Below are 24775 nucleotides of genomic sequence, written 5' to 3' on the forward strand. Positions count from 1 at the left end.
CCGAAGGAGAGAGAGATGTAACCAACCCACCATGACCGAGAACCAGATGGTACTGTATTGGCTTACAGAGACAGCAGTCTTCTCTCGCTGTCTCAGTGCATTCTTCCTGAGTTGCCAGCTATTCCATTCAATGAAGGAATATGGTAAAATTAATCTCGAGCTTAAGGAAGTATCCAATAATGCATATTTAAGCGAAACATCCTTCTTTAAATACAGAAGCTGAGTCGGTGTTATCATAAGAAACCCTTTAAGGGTAATCCTTACCTAGGAAATCCCTGGAAGGACACAGGGAATTCAGTTGGCAACCATAGAGTAATTACGGTATGCGCATATGACTCGACCATACAGTATTCCTATACAGAAAATTCTCTACTCCATTCTTTCCTTGCCGAGGCAAGGAGAGAATGGAAAATTTTACTATCTTCGTTCTTTTCGTTAATAGAACGAACTAGTATTATCTAAAGATCCCAAGTGAGAACCGAGGATCGAAGAGAATCTCTTAAGCTTTCTAATCTCTTGGACATAAGACTAAAAGGACATATTCTACGCGTCTATTACTTGGAAGAGCCTCTAATCAATGAATGAGAGCTCCTCCGAATCTTGTCCAAGAGAGCTATATGCTAAGTATTGAGATCTTTGTGAATGAGAACTAACCCATTAAGATACAAAGAGTATAGGGAATTTAATCCAGGAACTCGTTAAGTCTTCATGATTTCCAAAGAAATCGCGGAAGGGACAGGATTCCAGTTCAGATCTAGGGTTTACGAAAGGAAAAATTGATGTTCCCTTTCCGCAGTCATTCCCTAACGCCGATGAGTATGAATGAAGAAGAGAGTCCACGTTGAGAGGAACTGCCTGTTACAGCAGTCTTCTGAATATTGGAGAAGGGCTTCTCTCAGTATAAGAATCATTCTGACAAAAGCGACGGCCGCCTGTGCGACATCTTGCGCCTTTGTAGGTCACTCATGTACTGAAGTAGAAGAGCCCCTATTCGGTGAAAGACTGGCGGAAAAAGACACACTCTGTTCCTTTGGAAGAGAACTAGAAGTCTTTTCTATTCTCTTGCACGATACAACAGATCTTTCCGATATCTGAAGTCCCGAAGAGGAAGATCGTTTCCGAGGAGAAGAACTGTTGGAAGGCGACCCCAGCCTGGAGGATTCCGCATGTCTGGAACGTTCCGCTTTGGTGGAAAGTTCTTCGCGCTTGGAAAGTTTCTCTTGTGCGGAAGGTTCCGCGCGCCTGGAAAGTTCCGCGTTTGGAATATTCCGCGCATGCGGAACAAGATTCCCGCTTGGAAAGTTCCGAGCATATGAAAGGCGATCCGCGCCTGGAAAGTTCCGTGCGTCTGGAAGTTTCCGCTTGTGCGGAAGGTTCCGAGAGCTTGTAAAATTCCGCTTGTGTGGAATGTTCTGCGCGTTTGGAAAAAGATTCCTGCTTGGAAAATTCCGAGCGCCTGATCTGGAAGCTTCCGCGCGTCTGGAATGTTGCGCTTGTGCGGTTCCGTTCTCTTGGAAGGAAACTCGCGCCTGGAACGTTCCATTTTTGTGGAAGGTTCCGTGCGTCTGGAAAAAGATTCCTGATTGGAAAATTCTTCCGCTTGTCTGGAAAGTTCGGAACGTTCGGAATGTTCCGAGCGCCTGGAAGGAAACTCGCGCTTGGAACGTTCCGTTATTGTGGAAGGTTCCGTGCGTCTGGATAGTTCCGAGCGCCTAATAGGCTCCTCACTCTTGGAAGGTGCCTCTTGCTCGGAACAATCCATGGAAAGATCCTTCTGTTTGTCCACTTGATTCTAAGGCTCTTTGCTCTTGGACATTTGTTTTCGCTTTGAAGGCGCCTTGCGCCTAGAAAGCTCCTCTCTGTTAATCTCTTCTCCCGCAAAGTTCCTCCTGCCTGGAAAGGGCTTCTGTCCTGCCTGGCGCTCCTCGCCAAGATGGTTCTTTTAGGGCTGAAGAAAACCACTCATCTATAGGAGCTAGTTGCTTGGGAGAAGGCGGAACATTCTCAGGAAGCTCGGACACAACTCCACGCTTCATGGAAGAAAGCGAAACAGGAGATCAGACTCTGGTTCTCGCTTGGAGGGAGGAACGCGGCTCGCGCTTGGACTGTTGGAACGCGGCTCGCTGCTGGCTGCTGGAACGTGGCTCGCGCTAGACTGCTGGAACGCGGCTCCCGCTTCTAGCCCAGATGGCACTTAGTGTTCTCTTAACTTTCCGAGAACACGCTAGATCGTCCGAACTCCAAACATGTCCATTCTTTGTCTTTTCGGATGTAAGATGAAGAATCGAATGAAGAGACGCACATTTTAAAGGATGCCTTTGCAATGGCCCTCCTTGGTAGTCTGGGATGCTCCAGATCCTGCCGAGGGGACGCCTGATCGGTGGGGATTCTCCGTAACCTCTGTAAGGCTTTCGACATTCCTTCTCCTCTGGGCTTGGGAGCTTGGAAGAGGACTAGGCCTGGGAGCGAGATGGAGCCGAACAGAACGCACCCTCCACTGCACTGGAAACACTATATTCACTTCTTACCTTTTTTAAGAGCTCGCATTATGAGCTCTCTAGATTTATTCTTCAAATTTTCACAAGATGAATTTGTAGTTTCTGTGAGGTAAGGTGATGAGGATGCAACAACTACTAGTATTCTTAATACTCTAATTGCTCGTTAATACGAGACATATTAACGCTTCTAAAGGAAGCGTTTTTAGTAATATGCTTTCTGACTTCCTTGAATAGGAAGTTAGAGTGTTTAAATTCCTCAATCAAGCTTTTTTAACACTTCTTACACGTATTAGTGAATAGATATTAAAGTTTCCCTTTATTGCAAATTATGTGAGTGTCTACCGACAAATTCGCTGGTTTCACGTAAATTTTTTTTTTTTCGAAAACTCGAAGCTAAATACATTAAAAAGTTACTAAAAGCGTATGCCGAACCAAAGACCCAGTACTTCCCTGCAAAAGACAGCCCAGAAGATCGATGGCGATGAAAAACGAAAATCAATTCAGGAGGTACTGCAAACGTTGTTTACAATACGGGCGACAGAAAAATTCTGATAGAAAACAGGAATGGTTCCTATTCCTGCCACCCAGCGGCGGGGCGGTAGATCACCTGACCTACCTGTAGCGTGTGCCGCGAAATTTGAATTTCTGTCGGGACGACGGAGTCTAAAGCTAAGTATATATCTGGCAGGTAAGTTGAATGTATAAAAACAACTCTTACTCTGTATCCAGCCACTATAAGAAATCCTTTATAGACATCGATAAGAAATGGATGGCTGGTTGAGAAACTTCTAATCATGAATTGAGGTCATCCTGAAACAAGTACCGTATATTTCGGCGTATAAGTCGACCGGAAGATAAGTCGACCCCCCAATTCTGAGTAAATTTTTATGATTTTAACTAATATCGGGTATATTAGTCGACCTATAAAATGTGAGGCCAACCGTACGCTCAAAATAAGCAGCAGGGTAAAACGTAACATATAAAATAACCTGAATGTTATTACGGTACATATGTTGCTCTACTTACCATAAGAAATACAGGTAATATACTCGGTATATTAACAAATCTGTGTAATATATAAAAGATGAATACCGGCAAATATGATTAGAAATGAAGAAACGAAAGATACGTTACTCGAGTGTAATGTAAACAAACAAAGCGCTAACTAACGCTGCATAACAGCCTACGTATATATGTATGTACAAACTGTCACTCAAGTTAATGTTTTGATTGGGTTGTTAAAATGACGTGCCGGTATTTTATTATTATGTTGGAATATTCCTTGACCATTGGTTCTTCTATGGCATAAACAGGCTCATTTGAGGGAAAACAAACCTGCAGTTGATTCACCAGATTCAAACTGGGATCCTTATGAGTTATGATGAACCGTGAATGATAATTTGTCTGATGAATTGTTTAATTCAAGTGACGATGACTCAAGTAATTTTGAAGGATTTTAAATACATATTTACTATTAAATACAATTTTTTTTTATTTTATTTAAAGTGATAAATAAAGATTTCATACCATAAATGTTTTTGAACAATACCCTGGTAAATACAAAACTGTCAGAGTGAACGCATCCTTCTCAATTACTGTACTGCAAATAGCTACGCAATGTTTACACTTGCTGTGCGATTGGGGTTTCTTCAAGTTACTTTGATTTGTTTCATTTTATTTAAGGTAATGGATGTTCTAATGTATTATTATTGTCGTATTACAGTGTGAAATGTTTTTAATACTGGTATTTACATACATAGTTACCTCAACAAGGCTGTCATTGTTATTAGCCAACTGTAAAGCCTGGATTTCTGTACCGATATGCCAAAATAATAAAGATTAACTTTTTATTGCCGTTAGATAAGTCGACTCCCTAATTTTGGCATGATTTTTTGGGGCTAAAGGGTCGACTTATACGCCGAAATATACGGTATGTACAGGAGCAGTATTTTCAGGGGGTAAAAGATGCCCAGATTTTGCCACATGTTTGCAATAGGAACTGAGCTGCTGGGGAACATCTGCAACAGTGACAAAGTCTGGCTCTTGTCCACTATAATGTGACATACATAAAACTCATTAACAACAGCCAGCTATAAACAGATACAGCTGACAACTAAATCAAGATGAAAATCATACAAATTATTAATACATACAAGAGACATGAAGGTAAATGGAAATTAATATGATTCACTACCTATACAGACAATCCTTCGATGAAAATATTGTCTGCAGCAATCTTCTAGCAGTGAACAATGTTACACACCATGAATAATTGAGACAAGTGCTTGCAGATGACCTACAGGTCCGGTGAGTAAGGCTACTGACAATCTCCTTTTCTCTCAAACAAAAGACTATATGCTTAGTGATTTGAAGATCATGAATGTTGGCTGCAAATGAGTGACAAGTTTATTGTAAAATATATTTCTCATTTGTATATATTAAAAGAATAAATCCTTTACTGATGAATAAAATTTCCTGAAGAGTATTTTGTAACATTTTTGGTCAAGGAGTATTTTGTAACATTTTTGGTCAATGGTTCAACAAAATACTGGGATTGAATTTCTTATCTCTTTCTGCATTCTTTGATCAGTTGATCCAATCATCATTTACACGGCTAAAATATGAATATCTTTTTCAAAATAACTTAATCATATTCATTTCTAGAAATCTGTATCTCTATCATTTCTACTTAGTTTCAAAAATTACTGATCACTTTATGTATCATTTAATAAATTTTTTTAGCATTATGTATGAACAATAATGTTTGTAGCACTATCATACAAGAAAGTTTTGCTTGAATGACCAAAATCTGAATATAAGAAATAGTAATAAGCAATACTTTATAGTATTTCTCAAAAAACACAAAAAAACTATGTATTAAAGACAACAGTAAGTACAAATTTATAATAATTTTACAGTAACAGTATGAATTACATGGCAAAGGATAAAACAAAATGGCTCCAGCACTCACAGTAAAATGTAAGAAAAGTTGAACGACTTCCCGATCAGTTAAAATACCAGACTGAGCAGGACCCTGAGCAAATTCTTCAATCGTCATAAGAGGAAAGCGCACCAAAGAAAGTGCCCTCCCTAGCACCGTTCGCTGATTACTACTTGTTACTGGTAAGCCTTCTCGTTCACATTCAGCCTCAGACCATCTGTCATCAGTAAAATAAGATGCTAAGCAACAGTATACATTATGCATTTCTAAACCAATTTTGACAAATTACAGTAATAATAACAATAAAATAACAATAACATATCTGCTAACATAACATATAAGCTTTAAAAGAATTCTTGTATGTTAGAAAAAAAAGTTGCTGACTGAGATATTGCTAGTGGCGTAAAACTAATTCAGATGCTCAAGTGTGGGTCCAAAAACAAGATGAAACAGAAAAAAAAACTGGGTTAGTGAAACACAAGAAAATAATTAGTTTGCCTCCTATTGTGTCCTCTACCCTTTATTTTCAATGAAATAATAAGCTCTTCCTTTTCTATAAAAAAAAAAATCAGACATAATAAGCTCTTCCTTTTCTATAAAAAAAAATCAAACAAATCTAATAAAAACAAAAATATATATACTATTCAAGGCCAAGTCCACTTTATAGTGAATGTCATTCTTATAAAGGATGATTGGTTCTACTGCAAGTGACAAGTGACTCTTCAAGTTTATTCCCATATTGTGACCAGTTCCAAAATATTTAAAAACATGATCTACCAGTCACAGCAAAAGCTTTCAACTTCTGGAGTTCACATGAAATTTTGCAATGTCTAACCATTGTAGATCAAGGACAATACAATCTTCAACTAACCTTCCCAAAAACCTCAAGATCTTGTATATAGTACATTTAATCTCCATGGTTCATTTAATATCACAAAAAATAATGAGAAATCTTAAAAAAAAAAAAAAAAAAAAAAAAAATAGTACTACTTATTTCATCTACTATCTTAACGTATGGAAATACCTATTAGCAACACATATTAAGAGCCATTTTTCTTAGCAATAGATGATGCAACACTAATTAAGGGCACAAAATGGTCCTTACTTTGTCACATGGGCTGAACTGTTTGACAATGTAAACAGGCAATTTTCTTACTTTAGGAAGGAAGCTAATATGCATTACATATATACCAAATTATATATTTAAATCTATCATTTTCATAAGTATACCTAGGCATTCAAGAATTTAAATGGTATGCTTGTGCAAGACAACTGCCTGTTTTCTGTATACTATATGATCAAGAGATTACCCTACACAGGCCTAGCTCATACAAAAATAGATAACTATTGTTTAACAACAACAGCAATCTTAGTTAATTGTACTTAAATTGTACTGATTTCAATTATATGGTCTTTGGAAGAATATGTTAGATATACATACTATTCTTCCTACATAAACAAAGGTCACGATCTTTCGATGCAAGATGACACACATGAATCTTCACTTTTGCCACCAATGCCAGTTACTTTCTCTATACTGGCGGCATGACTTCGGAGTACTGTGTTCTCATGTGCCAGTGCCTTATCCAAGACTTAAAGAGCAATTACAATTTCAACTACATTACGAAAGAGGATCATACTGACTTCCAACTGCAACCTGGCTTTTAAATTGAATAGCTAACTCATATTGTTAATCGAAAATACATCAATATAAACCCTCACCTTACTGTTGCCTGAAAAAGTTTTGCCTCTCTGATACGAAGTGTATCTCTTTCCAGCACCATACACAAAGTGTTGCTGTCTATATCAGTAAAGCCCTCTGCTGACAAAGAATCTGCAGTATTTTTATCAATTGTTTCCAAGCAAAGGGCTGCTAACTGTGGTTCATCAAACAATCGTGCCTAAAGGGAAATCAAGTGGATAGGTGAGTGAGATGCTCAAACAGGATAATTATTAAGTGCAGGAAACATGCAATGAATGAATCACTATCTCCATCTTTAAGACTCAGTTAATGATAACACAGAGCACATTTTTCCTATTCGAGGTAAAGGATAACTTGAATCTTACAGCAGCATCATTCACAAAAGCTTGAGGAAATCCATGAACACACAAAAATTGTCATTGTGAAGTCTTGATGGGAGGGCATAAAGATTTAAAATTTAAGAAAATATCTTTATGTTATTTTAAAGGCAAGTTAAAAAGTTAGTATGGAACATGGGATTCTTGCAATTTCATTTGTTACAAGTTATGAACAATAAAAATATAAAGACCAAATACTATGAATCATAAATATAAACCTAGTCATACATAAGCAATTAAAGTCCAGTTGGGTGTACTAACAGTTCCTGACACCTAGTCACATAATAGTAATTAGAAGATAGCTTCACCTTGTTTGTCTGGACAAACCCCTATTTCAGCTGCTTTTAGCTCTATTTTTTACTCCTCCTAGAAAAGGATTATAGATAAAAAGTAGTAATAATAACTGTTGATGTGAGAAAAATATTCCTAGAACTATTTTTACCAAATGTGAAAGATAATGAAAACAGCATCCAAGTAGATAAGAGACAAGACACTTTGGCTCAAAAATCTGAAATGGAATGGAATATAAAATTTAGGCTAAATGCCAAGAGGTAAGACCAAAGGGATGCTGTAAAGAACCTTCTGTAATGCCTAAAGTGCAACATGTGGAAAGGGAGAGATGCAGCCCTCCCTAAAGGAATTTATATAATTTCAGGATCTACTTTATGTGATATGCATACAAAAGAATAGACTGGAGTTACTAGAATGCTAGTTGAGGTTACTGGTAAGTTAATTATGTACAAGAATCATTACTTTTACTCTTATTATAGGATTGTTGGAGTGGTGGTCCCCTACTCAGTGTACTACTAGTCCTTATCAGAATCTTCCTACATAATAGTGGAATGAGTGCTGGGAAATGACAATTTGTCATTTTTTCTAAGAAGCTTAAAGTTCTATTTTATTAGGTCTGGAGTAGTAATAGCAGATCTTAGGATAAAGAAAAGGAATGAAATCTGCTTGTTTTCTCAGTATTCTCCAAAACAGTAATATGCAAGCTTCAGCTAGTGGTGATAAAGTTATATCAGACTACGGAGTAAAAAACAGAGCAATTACAGGTCTAATTTACAAAGCAAAATAATAATAATTACACTGGTAAATTTCAACTTAATTGAACCTTTGAAAAGTATAAATAGATATGATGAACATTCAGAGACAATGTCCTTACACAATTTAAGACCAAGGCTTATCACACCTGGGCAGTCGTACAAAATACGTTTTACTATAGTTAAAATTGTTGTACTCTACAGATTTACAGATTGGGATTATATCAAGTGTGTTGGCTAAGTAACCTTGCATTAAAATAGGCATGGTGACTTTTGACATAACACACTGCTCCTTCTATATGTCTTCTTTTAGGACTGATGTATGCTATGACATTACTTGAGTTCATTCAGTTTTAATTTATCAGTTTATCACTAAACAAAACCTCTCATGTATCCATTGTAATGGACTTTAGTGGTGCCCCATAGTAGTTTATGGTAATTTACGTTTTAGCTAATCATAAAGGCTGCAGACCTGGCTGCTATACTTACAATTTTCCATCTCTGAATGGTCATTAGCAAGAGATCCAGTGCAATTTAATATTCATACCAGTTCATAAAATCTATGGAAACATCTTTTGATTTGTAACACAGTAGAATTTTTAGAATAACAATTGGTGGCTTTCAAGTCCAATAAATCCCATTTCTCCAGAATCCAGCTGGCTAGAATTCTCAAGCAACCAAATTAGGATAAATAAACATTAAATGTTCAACACTTACAGTATTCAACACTTATTAAAATTATCCACGGTTACTACATGCAATCACTCGCCACTTTCACACCAGCTATTGTGTAAATGAGACTTTCTACCCTCTGCCTTTGCAATGTCCATCTCTAACTGTTCAACAATCTTACTTCACTATATTTTTACATTGAAATATACCACCTTTTTCTTGTATCCTATCATAAACAACAAATGCTTAACTGATGTTCATTGATGGACACCACACCAACAACTAGCATACATTCTTCTGGCATCTCTGCTACTTTTCACTACCAATCTTTTGTTCTGGTAAAATACATACCATCAATTGGTTAGTGAGTCTTTTCAAGCTTAGTAATACCCATCTCACTACTTTTATTGGTACTTTATGTACTGTGTTCTTTAACATCTTATCTAGATCTACAAATATTTAACATCATCCTCTAGTATGGTACTCCTCTCGTACTTGGCTCATAAAAAAGATAATTCATAAGGCTGATTATCCTAGACCCAGTCAACCTTATAATTTTTTACATCTTTCCTTCCTCCAGCACTGCCTCCCATTGTTTCAAGGAACACTGTGGTGCATTGCAATTTCTTCTGTATATTACTGTTGAAATACTTTCCTCCCCTTTATATTTCTGGTTCCCTCTTTTTAATGTTTCCAAACACCCTGGTTTACTCTTACATTACAACCATTCTTAAAATCATGGTATCAGCATCCCCAAGAAGACTGCCCAACAATTGCTCAGTAATGAGATCAAAAGCCTCTGGTACCGAGATTTCTGACAAGGCGACTCCTCAACATAATGTGGATACTGATTTTATGCAATCCATGCAGCACACAAACCACCTCCTATAGAAGCACAAACCCTAAAGGCAACAGAAGTAATTCCCTAATGATATGAAGTTCAAGGAAAATGGCCAAGCATACTATTTACCAATCAAGACCTAAATTACACTGCTGTGCATACACTAACTTTGACATCATATGCCCATTTTCATGAATCATCAACCAAGGTTGATTGCTAGTCAAATTTCTAAGTCTTCCTCCAGATGGAAGGAGCTAAAATTTGCCCGTCTGATTCATTCTGTTATCATCTGAGGATGCTTAAAATACCTACAAAATTCCAGCATACACAAATTATGTGAATCAGTTATGCCTCAGCAAAGCCAGGCTCTGTTCAGGGATCATGCCAAAACTATTTTTTCTAAAGACACTCAAATATACTCCATTATGATGAGGTTAGATTGACTTCAAACTGAAAATAGCATTTGACATTTCATGGAGATGTGATATACTGTATATTTCTTGGCATTATGATGATTCTCATAATTTACCTTTATACACATAGCTAATGCTTTCTAGTAGACAGTAGCCCCAAAAGACATGGAATATACAGTACGTACTATTTCTATCTGTTCACAGAATACTTTAATCTTCAAAGGCTATTTTTTCTGATTAAAGCATTCCAAATGATTAAATATAATGGATAGTACTATAGTTTAGTTACAAGTTTCCTTGGCACTACGCAGAGACACACAAAAAAGACAACAATACCTTGAACAAACTCAAATTTATGTACAGTAAAATTCACTGCAATAATTATGACATTAAACAAAACCATCTTGACAAAACACAATTGAATCTCCACTCACAAAAATATTTGTTCATCTAATGGTATCACAATGGCAATGAGATAAATTTTTTTTTTATCTGCAATCAACAATTCATTAAACTTCAAACAATATGTAGGTTATCATTGATTTCTCCCAGTGGGAAGTGTATTCTTACCTACTATATTTCTTAAGTTATATAATAGTCTTCAAAGACAGAGAAGAATATTTGAACATACAACACCTATTTCTATGGAAAACTACGATCAACCCACCTGAGTAAGGAGCATAAATGCATTATCAGAAGACAGATTTCGCTTAAGAAAATCAACACAAGCTTGTTCAAGAGCAGGTACAGCATACTTCTTGGCAGTATACAACACAGTCATCACAGTTTCAGGACCAATTTGCACTTCATCACTGTGGAATCAGAATAATTCACTGTTACAATATTGCACTGCTTGGATTTTTTTACCAACACCAAAGAAAGGCCACATTAAGACAAAATAGATGGAGTAAATTACGCTAGTATAATCTCATCGCAAAATTATTAGCTACCCTATTTAAACACTATTAAAAGGCACAATTCAGTTTCTGGGATAAGAAATAAGTATAAAAAAGTAATCCTGATATGGCAGTGGCACTCTGCAGAACTCATTACTAACAATATGCCCATTTTGGTTTTACTTAATGACTTCATAACTACAGCACTTATTCACAGACACGAAAATATGTCCTATCATCAATGACCCGAACTGAGTTACAACTACTAAATAATCTTATGGTTACTAACCATATCTATTTACACATGAAGTCCTTACCTATACAAAAACCTCAACAGTGCAAGGAAAGCCTGAGGTTCAACATCAGGCAATTCGATTTCTTCTTGTCGAGTGCTAAGCTGTCCATTGAACATTGCATCAAAAACTGCACTCCCAACAGCCAGAACAAACTTGTGGGCTGGTATTCGTTGCCTAGAATCTCCTTTACCAACTAAGAAGTGGACATCACTCAAGATTTCATTGTTGAATAAAAAGGCAAATCTGAAAAAAAACATCCTCTATTAATATGAAACAGAAAAAATCATAAATAAAAAGACAATGCATTAAGATGCAGTATGGCTATTAATATTAATTTTAAGTAAAATCTATCATGTCTATGACAAAGACAGCAATTAACGCACCACAAACACAGGGGTGGTATTTACTAAGATGAAGAACCTTTCACTTTGGATTATGTAGCATCAGACTGCACAATGTTACTGTAAAGCAAGTAGTAACCATTTACGCATTCTGTATGAATTTACAGTAGGCACCCTGAAGTTTATCCTTCAATCTGAACTTTCAAAAAATTGTGAATATTCAGCCCTACAACAGCAAAAATTATGAATAACCGATTGCCTTTGATAATTTTCATTCAAATGACGACACACTTTATTTACAGAGACCATAAAATGTTGATCACCTTGTATTCCTACTAAACCCCTCTGCTTCTTCTTACAAATAATTCAAATTTACAGAAAAATGACAAATTTTCTAAGACAATTTATATTTTTCATAACTACAAACCTTCGGTCTTAACAATAGGATAGGATAATTTCTATCGCCTAGCTGGATCCGGTTAAATTGCAGATGAAAGCAAGGAATCTTGTGAGATGTGGCAATGCCTGCGTATATCGGGTGAAGAGTGGTCAAGGACCACGCAATACGCCATCGTGTCAATCTTTCCCAACTCAGGATGTCTTACCAGACAGAGGGGCGGCTAGAGGTGGGCAGTACAATGTTAAGTCCTCAGGTTAGTGGCTATGAAAAATACAAATTGCCTTAAAAAATTTGTCATTTGTTCATACGCGAACAAAACTTCAGTCTTAACAATTGGATAGACTCATACTTGGAGGGAGGTACAAGACATCCTAAACTGGCTGGGGGCCTACCCACTTGTCCAGCTCCAGAAGAAATAACTTCCGGAGAGGGACGGAAGCCCGTGAGAAGCTAGATAAATTGATATCTAACCACCCAGACAACAAGTGACGTACAATGATATATGGGAGAATCATTGTATAGGGAACCAAAGAGAAACTTTGACTGTCCAATAACAAACCAACACACCAGGGTTTGTTACTGCTCCCAACTCCCCTTTGCTAAGGAGCGGAGCATATGCTACTGAATAGAGGGTTGGCTATTTGTACACCAGGCCAGTCCAGCGAATGACGTGTCTATTCCTTAAACCGCCCGAAGGAAGAAGGAAAGGTATGAGAGAAAGAAATAGGCCAGCCAACTCACTCATTCTCTCATCCACACAATCATCTTAGGTAAGATACAAAAGTGCCCTGTAGAGGGCAACTATGAGTTACACAACCTGTTGGGCAGCCACCACAGGACCCAGGGAAAACTGTGTCCATAGATCTGTGGGCAACATCCATAAGATAGAAAGAGGTGAACATGAACTGGCGTAACCAAGTACTAGCACTCAGCACTCTATGGACAGCATAGTTCTTTTTGAAAGCCAGAGAGGAACCAATACCCCTAACGTCATACGGTCTAGTCTGCACAGACGTGGTGGCGGAATCAAGAGTCAAGTACGCCTATCTGATGGCTTCCCATATCCAAAAAGAGATAGTATTCTTCGACACCTCTTTCTTTGTATGTCCTGTGCTAACAAAAAGTCTGCGGTATCCTGGTCTAAGGTGCCGTGTCCTTTTAAGATAGCAACACAGGGCCCGGACAGGACACAAAAAAAGCTCTTGAGCATCACCACCCACAAAGTCATTCAGTGATGGAATGGAAAATGATGTGAACCTATCATCGTGCACAGAGAGATTTTGGGTCTTGGCCACGAATTCTGGGACAAATTCGAAGGACACTGACCCCCAACCCTCCTGGTGTGCTTCACGTCATAGCTCAGACTGTGGAGCTCTCCTACCTTCTTCGAAGATGCCAAGGCCAGGAGGAAAACTGTCTTGAGCCTCAAGTTCCTGTCAGATGAGTGACACAAAGGGTCATATAGACCCTTAGTGAAGCTCTTGAGAACCAATGAAACATCCCACATCAGAGGCTTGAGCTCCCTAGGATAACTCAACTACTCAAACCCCTTAACTAGCAAGGAAAGCTCCCTGGAAGAGATGTCGATACCTTTACGGCATAACACTAAACTCATGGTAGCCCTGTAGCCTCTTGGCAGAAACAGACTAACGTTTCTCATCTCTGAGGAAGGTTAAAAAGTCTGCTATTCGCTGAATAGAGGTTGTGAGTGGAGAAAAAACCCGTTCACGACACCAATCACAGTAGGTCGCCCATTTGCCTTGGTAAACTGCGGAGGTCGACTTTCTAGGACTGCTGGACATATGCCCTGCTGTTCTCTGAGAAAAGCCTCTCACTCGGAGGAGATACTTGATAGCCTCCAACCATAAAGAGACAGGGATTCTACTTTCCGCATGTGGTTGACACAGGAGATGCTGCCAAAGGGGAATTTCCCTCAGAACCTTCGACAACAACAGCAGCAGATCGGGAAACCTTTCTGCCTGAGGCCACAGAGGGGTTACCAAAGTCATCCCGAGACCCTGCAAACTCATCAGCCTGTTCAGAACTTGATGGATCAAACAAAACGGAGGGAAGGCATACACCTCCAGGTTGTCCCAGGGATGTTGGAACGCATCCTTCGCTAATGCTAAAGGATCTGGAACCACTGAACAGAATATCTCCAGTTTCCTGTTGAACCGAGTTGCAAAAAGGTCCAGCATGGGTCTCCCTCAAACCTGGAAGAGCTTGTCCCCTACTACTTGATGAAGGGACCACTCTGTGCCTATGATCTGATCCCAACGACTGAGTTTATCTGCGACCACATTCCGTTTGCCTGGGATATACCTGACTGAGAGCTCTACCAATTGCTGACCGCGCACTGGTGAACCTCGACGGTCTAGGCGTGAAGTTGACATGAAACCAGGCCTCCCTGCTTGTTCACATAGGCGACCACTGTGGTGTCGTATGACATGAGAATGACAGAATGACCCTTTACTTTCTCCCGAAACTCCTTCACACCCAGGAAGGCTGCCTTCAACTCCAAGACGTTGATATGCTGCTGTTTGTCCTCCAAACTCCAAACGCCTGAGGCAATGAGGCCGCCTAAACCTGCGAGGGAGGTGTCCGAGAACAAAAGGAAGTCTGGTGGAAGAGAACGCAGAGGGACACCCTTCAAAAGATTTTGGTCATCCAACCACCAACGAGGTCTTCTCTCACTTCCAGAGACAGAGGAACCTTTAACAGAGGTGAGTCCCCCGCCGGAGACCAGAATTCCCCCAGTCTCCATTGTAGAGACCGAAGATGAAGCGCCCATGAGGGTCCAGAAGAACCTGCCACTGATGAGCTGACTGATATGGTTCTGAGAGGAAGTCGCGTGCCACCACTTGCAACTTCTCCAACCTCTGATCCAATGGGAAAACTCTTGCAAGCGCCGTATCGATGACTATGCCCAGGTAGAGAATCCTTTGACTGGGTACGAGGTTTGACTTTTCCTGGTTGACCACGATGACCAGTTCCAGACAAAACCGAAACAGACTATCTCTGTCCTGCAGCAGCTTTCCCTGGAATCTGCCAAGACCAACCAATCGTCGAATTACCTCAGCAAACGGATCCCCTGAGCATGGGCCCAACTTGATACGAGAGAAGACCCTTGTGAACACTTGAGGGGCTGTGGTCAGCCCGAAGCACAGGACTTTTGAACTCAATGACCTTGTCCCCGAGAGAGAAGCGAAGGAACTTCCTGGACGTCAGATGCATAGGGATCTAGAAGTATGCGTCCCTTAAGTCTATTGACAGCATGAAGTTGCCTTCTCTCACAGCTGCCAACACTGAACGCGGGGTCTCCATCTTGAACCGTGTCTTCGTGATGAAGTGATTCAAGGTGGATAAGTCGATCACAGGTCTCCAACCTCCTGACGCCTTGGGCACCAAGATGTGACTGTAAAACCCCAGAGACGGATGCACCCCTTCGTCTATCGCATCCTTGTCCAACATCTTCTGCGCTTCCTCCCGAAGAGCTAAGAACTTCAGAGAATCTGAAGATATGCCCTCCTGAGCTGCGGCTTGTCCGAGAGAGGAGGAGAGAAGTTGAATGGCAGTAGGTAACCCCCCCAAAGGATATCTACCACCCACTTCTCAGCCCCATAACCCGGCCACTTGGCCCAATGGACCACCAGGACACCCCCACCCATGGCACAGGAGAGGGAGAGGCGCCTAACCTACCGACAGCCCCCTTTACCTCTGACCCTGGGGGCCTTTGTCGGTTTAAAGGAACGGGCCTAGGCTGGGACAAACGGGGAGGCCCTGCCAAAACTGAACTCCTTGATGACCTACCAGGCGATGATCTTCATGACTGCTGCTGGGAAGGGGGAAAAGGAGCCGGACGTCTCTATGGATGAAACTCCGACTTAGACACAGCCTGGTACACCAATCTGTCCTTGGTGTCAGCCCGGTGCCGGTCTATCGCATCCTCCAGCTCGGTCCGAGGGAACAAAAATTGAGACTCCAACAGATCCCCATTCCTTAACGCCAGCAAGGACTCAGGGTCAACTGATCTTTCCATCCTTGATAAAGACGCATCTCTTCTAATCAGGAGAAGGTTAGCCCATAAATTAACAGAGGTGAGCCATATATGAAAACGCCTTGCCTCCGGACTGCAACAAACAGGCAAGAGAGGAGGCACTCACCAACCCTTCTGGGGACCTGTCAGAAGCTATCTTGGCAATGACCATAGACCAGAAGTCCAGCCAAGAAACTGTCAGCAACATGGAGGTTGCCGTAGATTCCAATGCTGAGGCATCTTGTGGAGACAACGATGGAGCCACTGACCTCACCTGCTCCAAAGTCAATCCCGGCTTCAGACGAATGACGTCCGGGTTAAGATGACGCAACATCAAAAAGGCAGAGTTCGTAGCATAGTACTTCCTATGCCTCGTGAGAGGTGGGGGCAGCAACTTGGCCGAGCCCCTAGAGTGAAGCGAACTGTCACGATCTGAAACAGAGGCGTTAACCTTATGCAAAACCGACTGGATGTGCCCCGACAAGGGAAGTTGAAACGAAGACTTGGGGTCCTGCGTAGCTCCCAGCAAGGCTTCCAAGCAGGAAGGAGTGTAAGATGACCGAGCCCGAGTCCTACTCTCCAAATTGTTGAATCCACAAATGAGATCGACAACTTCTGAAAAGGAAGACAAAAACTCTTGCGTTTCTCCCTCCTCCTGCTCCGGCACAGAGACCGACGACAAGAAGGGTGTGCAGGCTCATCTAAAGCGCCTTCCTCACTCAAATTAACGGAAGAACCAGCAGCTAAACAGCCCGAAACACCAACTAACCTGTCTGGGCTGGATTCAAGTGCCGACTCCCGTGACGAACCAACCACAACACCAGGAACATAACTACGCACTCTCCCAACAGATGACTCTTTAACATGGCTGCGAACAGGCATGGGTGTGGCAGATGTACGAACGTGAGCTGGAGAGGAATCCCAAACACTCGAGAACGAATGAGAATCCCTTGGAGCCGAAACCTGGAAGTACCAGGGAGAGGGGCAAGCAAACACTCCTGCTGCACCAACTCCGCGCTCACAACCTTCGACCTCTTGACAGGCGCCTTGAGATCCTTATGATGATGAATAGGCCCTGGAGAAGGAGAAGTGGGAGTGCCTACAATATGTGCACAAACAGGAGAGGTTGCAACATGCTTGCGACTCGATGCAGAGGACTAAGCAGCCACTACAGATTGCTCATTGGAAGATACACTAACACTCCGAAACCAACAATTTCAGGAACATGGGCGTGTTGCTCCTCACTCAACAGGCAAAGAGAGGGCAAAGTCCTTAGCCTTCTAACACTTGATATGCCAACGCAGCGGAGATGGGGGAGAAGGAGAGGAAGACAGCACTGGCTCCTTAGACAATCTCTTTGCAGGAGGTGGGAGCAATGCAACACGCTTGCTTCCAGTCCTCCCAGCCGACATGGCAGCCAACTTATCTTCCAAAACAGAGTCCAATCTCTTAAGACCTGCCTGGCATAAAGCCTCAGACAGATCAGCAAGAGAAGGCTCCAACGTCATGGAAGGGAGATGCAGTGAACTGGATGGCAGAGATGACATCACAGTAGTGAACGATGTCAGCACAGATGAGCGAGGCAGGGCAGTGGAGATGACTGGGAGTGACGTTATCGATGGAAGTGACGTCGTAGGTGGTGATGATGTCACGGCTTCCCCTCGATCCGAATGGGAAGCAGACGCCACTGGTGGAGGGATACAAAATGACTGACCCCGTGATGTCACTAATGGGGCTGAAGTCACGGCTTCCCTCTGACTCGAAGAAGCGGCAACTGTCACTGGCGGAGCAATACAATACTATGGCTGCCCTCGGCTACCCATGAAGACGAGGCCAGAAGGAGGGGGGAGGGCCTGCACAGCATGAGGAGGGGGGTAGTGAGCATCCATGAAGAGCATCAGCAAACCCTCTAGGGATGGATAACCCTGTTAGCCCATTCGTCTTCCAAAGCGCCGCCATCTTGGACGCCTTCAACTCTGCAATAAAAGACAATGATGAAAAACCCTCCTCCCTCCTCCTCTCTCTCGGGAATCAAATTAACTCCTGAAGAAGAAGGGGCGACATTAAAAAAATCAGCCTGAGGGCTTCCTGATACTTCCCATAACAAATTGATGGAAGAAAAGGAAGAGGACAAAGGCACAACACTACTATGGGGTGTGAGCAAAGCAGGAGACGAAGCAACGGGAAAAGAAGAAAAACCCTCCCATGAAGGAAGAGTAGAAACCCTACAATGTTCCCTCTTGCTATAAAACTGCTCTTTAAGGCCACACACAGCATTCCGTGCAAGGATTCGTTATTGTATAAACATTAGAGTGACACCTACTACAAGTGATGTGGGGGTCGGTCGCAGCCAAAGCCAAACAACGAGAATTTGGAAAACCTGGTGTTCAAGGGCATACACGTTGATGAGGCCAAGAAGGAGCAGAAGAAACCATAATAACAGCTCACACAGACACACACACTAAACACAATCGAAACGGGCAATGAACCGGGTAAAGGCCGAGAGAGGTCAACCACAACTCTCACCCAGATGGTTGAGAAAAACTGACGCGGCGGTGTAGATGCGCGGTCCTTGACCACTCTTCACCCGATATATGCACGCATTGTCAAATCTCACAAGATTCCTTGCTTTCATCTGCGATTTAACTGGATCAAGCTAGGCGCTAGAAATTATCAGACCACCTAACTACAATCCTAACCTTCAAGAGGTTGCTCATTAAAGTCTGTTCTTACGTATATATTAATTTATCTAATAAATCACAATATTTCAAGAATTTTTTCAATGGCCCTATTAACTTTAACATTTAGAAAAAATTTCTTTCAGAAGTTAAATGTCCAAAAACTGCCCGTTAATTTTTCTTGAAATTATGACAGTTACATCAAATAATCATGAGTGTGATCACTTCAAATAAATAACATGCCTCAATATGAAATTCCCTCTGATATTGCAGTATTCAATGAATCTGTCAAGAAGGAAAAAGTTTCATTAATAATATACAGTTACTGATGCATAGAGCTGCATTTAAATTATTTATGTATAAACTTTATTTCATTGACACTTTTTTAATATAAGATTAAAGATTATTGTTTATTATAAACTTTATCTACAAAGACCTATTTGTCTTGATAGAAAAGGTTATTACCACACAGTGCTATAGGGCTTAGGCTAGCTACTATAGTGCTGGATGCCTGAGCTGACCTTTTTGGACTTACGAACAAAACTGAACTTGCAAATAAGCTCTAAGAAATTAAAACTTTTTAATCAATTTGTATTTTTCATAGCTACCAAACCTGAGGTCTTAACAACAGGATAATCTTCTAGTGCCAGCAGGAAACTGGTTAAAACAATAAATGATTGTAAAGCAAGGAATCTGTAGCATCTGGCAACTCATGCATATACGAGGCGGAAGCTGGTTACCAACCGGGCTTGGTACCTTGTGACTCATCAGTCATTCTTTGATCGCCTTGGAGAGTAGTCTCACTTTTGAGCTCTCCTTCCCAAGCCGGTTCCTGTGCTAGCCCGTGATTTACTACTGCTTTGCTTTCAGTGTGTCTGTGCATGCTTTTCTTTTATCATGGATTCTACCAAGAGTTCTAGGCCCCGTCAACACGTGTCTTGGTGTTCCAGGATTTCCATGTTCGAGGTTTTTGGAGTCTTCCATTATTGACCCTAATACCCCTTGCAGTAGGTGCCGTTCCAATTTTCGTACTATCACTAACCCTTGCCCGGAGTGTTGTTCCTGGCTTGTGTCGCAGTGGAAGGCTTTCCACAAAAAGAGGGAGCACTGTAGAGTATTTACTTATCCTTCTTGGGAAGGTTTCATGCCTCCCTGAGTGGATAGTTCAGCATCCCCTTCTTTCAGAAATTTTCCATCTGCTACTTTTGACACCCTGTCTCCTTCCTTTTCTTCCACTGACTTGTCTTTGGAAGTATCAGGAGTTGCAAAGGATGAGTTTGTGTATAATATGGCCTCCCCTCTCTCGTGAGAGGTAACCTTCCTCCTGGGAGGAAGGAGCTACTTCTTACTTTGTTTCAGGTACAGAAGTGCACAAAATGGCGGCTGTTTGGTTCTTCCTCTTTGGATGGCCTATTGTCGCATTTTATATGTGCTTGCCATCCTGGTATAAACATTTTTAGTGGGTTTTCTTGAGTTTAAACTAACAAAATAGGCAGTTTTAAGCTTTTTTTTATTGGGGTTTCAGCTATTCACAGAATCTACCTATTTGCAGGGGGGGTCTGCTACCCATCCCCTACAAATACAGAGAGAACACTGTATGTGGTTTGGCTCAAAGCTGCGTATGTGATTCATTGCTCAACCAAGTTCCTGAGCCCTCTTTCCTAGGATCTTACGTCATTCGAGAGCCTAGTCTTGCCAATGGAGGGTGTGATGCCTGGCTTCCATGGGAAGCCTCCCCAGTGGCCTTAGGGAAGGATGAGGATCCTTCTAGGCCTTCTGCTTTGCATCATTACTCTCCTTTGCTGGAGCCAGAGGAGGTGGAGAGTCAAGAGTTTCTGTCTTCTTTTTCGGAGGTTATTGATCTCATTTGTTAGGTTCACAATCTTGGGAGGAGGACACAGACTCGGTCTTCTATGACCCCTATGGGCATAGAGGCCTTGCTCAGTCCAAGGCAGGATGCTAGAGCTTCGTTGGAGCTTCATTGTTCTCGGCATGCTCAATCAGTTTTGCAGCACATTAATGCTTTTTTTTTTTTTTTTTTTTTTTGGTATGGAGTTTTTATGTTGCTGCTTTGGTCTTGGGTTGGGACAGCTCCCTGTGCTCTAATAGGTCATCAAAGCTTCTCCCCATCCTCTCATGCAGCATAGGAAATATTATTCTACTAATGTAGTTCAACTGATGCCTCATCACCTAAATTCGGACCCGTCTAAAACCTGGCTTGACTCTGGATCAGGTAAGGGTTGAGGGCCCTTCGCTGACTTCTCAAGAGGCCTCTTCTATCTTCCGGACTGTGTTGTGGCTGGACTTATAGTCTACTGCGGTGGCCAGGATAGTATTGTGTTGCTCTGATGGAGGTTCCATTAGCTCGCCCTCCTTTATCACGTTGCTGCAGTCTGGTGCTAATGCCATCTCTTACCTGGGCCATCTCAGTGCTAATTTGTGGGCCAACCTTCTCATGGTTAGGAGGGACACTGCCTTGTTGAAGGTGGAAGGGTTGGTGGATTCTAGTCCTTGTCATCTCTTCATAATGGGAACTGCCAGAAGTTGCAGCTTCTCATTCCGCGAATGCAATTAGAAGATGTGATAGACCGGCGGATTGCTGATACCAAAGATAGGCAGTCTTGAAGTTGGAGGCTCACTCTCGCCCTCCACCTCCTCCTCCAAGGTAGAGTAGGCAATCTCCTCCGAGGAAGTCAGCCAAGCGTCTGACGTTTGCAAGGGCTCCCCAGTCTACTGCTCCATCTAAATCTAAGCAATAACAATGCTCTTTTCAGCCTCACCCCTACAAGCCCGGTAGGGGGGCTAGAGGAAAGGGCAGAACAGGTCGTCGATAGAGAGGGCACACCTCCCTTCCCGTTGCCACGGGTGGGCGGGATGCCTGGTAGGCTATTGGGCCAAATGGCAATTCCACAGAGCAGAGAAGTGGGTAGTAGATGGCCTTCGGGTGGGGTATCTACTACCTTTTGACTTACCTACCCCTCCCTCAGACAGACCCCTTCTCCACCTGACTTATGCTTAAGGCTCTCCGAAGTACTTAGCTCTTAGGGAGGAAGTGTTGAAGATGCTGGACAAGGGTGCAGTGGAGGACATCATCCTTCACAAGGGTTTTACAGTCAAATTTTCCTGGTTCTAAAGGCTACAGGAATTGGAGGCCAGTGATAGATCTTTCCATGCTGAACCAATTCATCAGGAGGATGAGGTTCAGGATCAAGATGCCCCAGACGGTTTTGGCAGCAGTAAGGGAAAACGACTTTTTGCTGTCAATAGACTTGAAGGACGCTTACTTCCAGAATCCAGTTCACCCTTTGTCCAGGAAATTCCTTCACTTCAGCCTTGGAGAGCAAGTCTTCCTGTTCAAGATCCTTTGCTTTGGTTTGCCTATAGCCCTTCAAGAGTTCACAAGGGTCTTTGCCTTAGTTTCAATGTGGGCTCATGCTCAAGGGATTTGCCTGTTGAGATACCCTGATGACTGGCTGGTCTTGGCAAGTTCCAGAGAGAAGTTGGTTTGGGACATGGATCATCATCTCCAGTTTTGTCGGAGCCTAGGCATTTTGGTAAACCTGGAGAATTCCAATCTGCTTCCCATCCAGAGGATTCTTTATCTGGCTATGTCTATAGATTTCCATCAGACCAGAAGTTGCAGAAGTTCAGGTCTGTGGCACAGTCCTTCCTGTCACATGCCAAACAGCCAGCTCACCAGTGGCAGGTTCTTCACAGGATTTTGTCATCTCTTGGAAAGCTGGTCCCTCATGGTCGACTCCATCTTCGCTCTCTGCAGTGGAGGCTGAGGGAGTTCTGGTGCCCGACGGGAGATTCCCCTCAGCAGCAGGTATCTCTGTCAGAAGAGGAGAGAAGAAACCTTTGTTGGTGGTTGGACAACCAGAATCTTACAGTAGGAGTCCCTTTACATTCCCTCCCTCCAGGCTTACTCCTGTTCTCAAATGCTTCCATCGATGGTTGGGGTGCTCATCTTGAAGATCTCCTGGAGTGCAGAGGACACGCTGCTTCACATCGTTTTGTTCTGAAACAACATACAATGTACAACCTGGAAAGTGACTGCATGGCTGCAGTAAGAAGGGTGCAAAGATTTGTGCCAATCAGTTTGTTTGTGTTTGTTTATTTGTATAGTGTTTTTACACTGCATGGAACAAGTGGTTATTCAGCAACGGGACCAATGGCTTTACGTGATGTCCCGAATCATGTCAAGATTGAACTTTTATCACAAGAAATAAAACATCTCTCACACCTCAATGGAATGCCTGAGAATCGAACTCGCGGACAATGAGGTGGCAGGCCAAGACCATACCGATCACGCCACTGAGGTGCTTTGGGCCAATCAGTGCACAGCATATTGCATGCTGAAGGCTACTTATGATGCTGTTATTTAAGACTAACTTTTTATTATTTAATTTAAGGAAGGATTTAATGGATCGTTCATGGAGGAGGAAGTTCTTTTGCTCGAAGGATGTTTATAACTGGATTTAAAACCAAAGTGAATTGATTGGTGAATCACTTGCTGATAATTATCAACCTAAGAACGTGTACTTTATCAGGGTATAAGGTTAAAGGTGATTCTCCACTTTCAATCTGTATAGATTTGCTTTGAGAAGAATTCAAGCTTGAGTCCATGAATCTTTCATTTTGAACTGATGATAAAGATTTTTAAGAATGAGTTTTTAGTAGAAACATATCTAACTAGGTTAATCTTTTGTTGGTAAAATCATTGCCACATTAGGGTTTCTCTGTCATTACCTCATAATGTAACATTTCAATTTTTTAAAAATAGGTTTCACTCATTTTAAACTTGTTACTTTTTACATAAGCAATATGAGCTATCCAACTGAGGATCATCATGCTATCATTTACTATTTCATCAGTAAATAACCTGTGTCCAGGGTGAAAGGAAATTTTCAATATATATTTATAAGTTCTCTCATGTAATGATTTTCTTCACATAGTACACCCATGAATAAACTTATCAAATTGCAAAAAGTATTATACTGCATGCAAACATTAACTGCTACATGTAAGATTAATGGCAAGAACTTGTATGACTTGGACAGAGGCTTTGATTCTTGGCAAGACCACTCTACAAGTCTTTAAGTCAATGACATAAACGACTAAGTCTCTGGATGACTATTTGGATCTGAGGGACAAAGCAGTCTGCTGTAATGAAGTGTGCTGAATTTTTCATTAATAATAAGAATGTTTGTATTCTTGTACATACGGTGATGACATGTCTCAAAAACCTTAAAAAATTTCCTTAATTCAGACACAGCTTTAATGTCTACATCTACAGAGAAGTCTATAACCAGCTTGAAAGGAGTTTAACTGAAAATCTTACTGAGGAGGGTCAGGTTGATCACAAATTTACATCCACTGGTCACTGATAACTACAAAGAACCTGTAGTGAAATCTTGGTTAACCCATCCTAAACCACCTAAATTGCTTTTAGTCTTTATTGGGTATCACAAAAACAGACCAATCCTGGATAATAACTTAGAGGACTTACAGATATAACAAAAATAACAAGAGGTCTGCAGAGGAGAGTATATACTGTACCTTTTACAGAAACATCCATATCTGTCATTATTTTACCAATATTATTGGATTCAGTGATTTGTACTATTACAGTGTTTTT

At 41.4% G+C, this 24775-nt stretch overlaps 1 protein-coding gene across 4 annotated transcripts in view; it reads right to left on the reverse strand.

Moving 5' to 3' along the window:
• LOC135212992 (BTB/POZ domain-containing protein 1-like) overlaps positions 1-24775 on the reverse strand; it is a 337906-nt gene that overhangs the window by 71729 nt on the left and 241402 nt on the right. For all 4 annotated transcript variants that reach the window (XM_064246770.1, XM_064246771.1, XM_064246768.1 and 1 more), the window contains exons 5-8: positions 11701-11922; positions 11155-11299; positions 7162-7340; positions 5470-5656 (exon numbers count right to left, since the gene is read on the reverse strand). In XM_064246770.1, the coding sequence (XP_064102840.1) occupies positions 5470-5656; positions 7162-7340; positions 11155-11299; positions 11701-11922 (733 nt within the window). The remainder of the gene's footprint in view (positions 1-5469; positions 5657-7161; positions 7341-11154; positions 11300-11700; positions 11923-24775) is intronic.

This window comes from Macrobrachium nipponense, chromosome 42 (assembly GCF_015104395.2).
Source record: "Macrobrachium nipponense isolate FS-2020 chromosome 42, ASM1510439v2, whole genome shotgun sequence".
Classification (NCBI taxonomy): Eukaryota; Metazoa; Arthropoda; class Malacostraca; order Decapoda; family Palaemonidae; genus Macrobrachium; species Macrobrachium nipponense.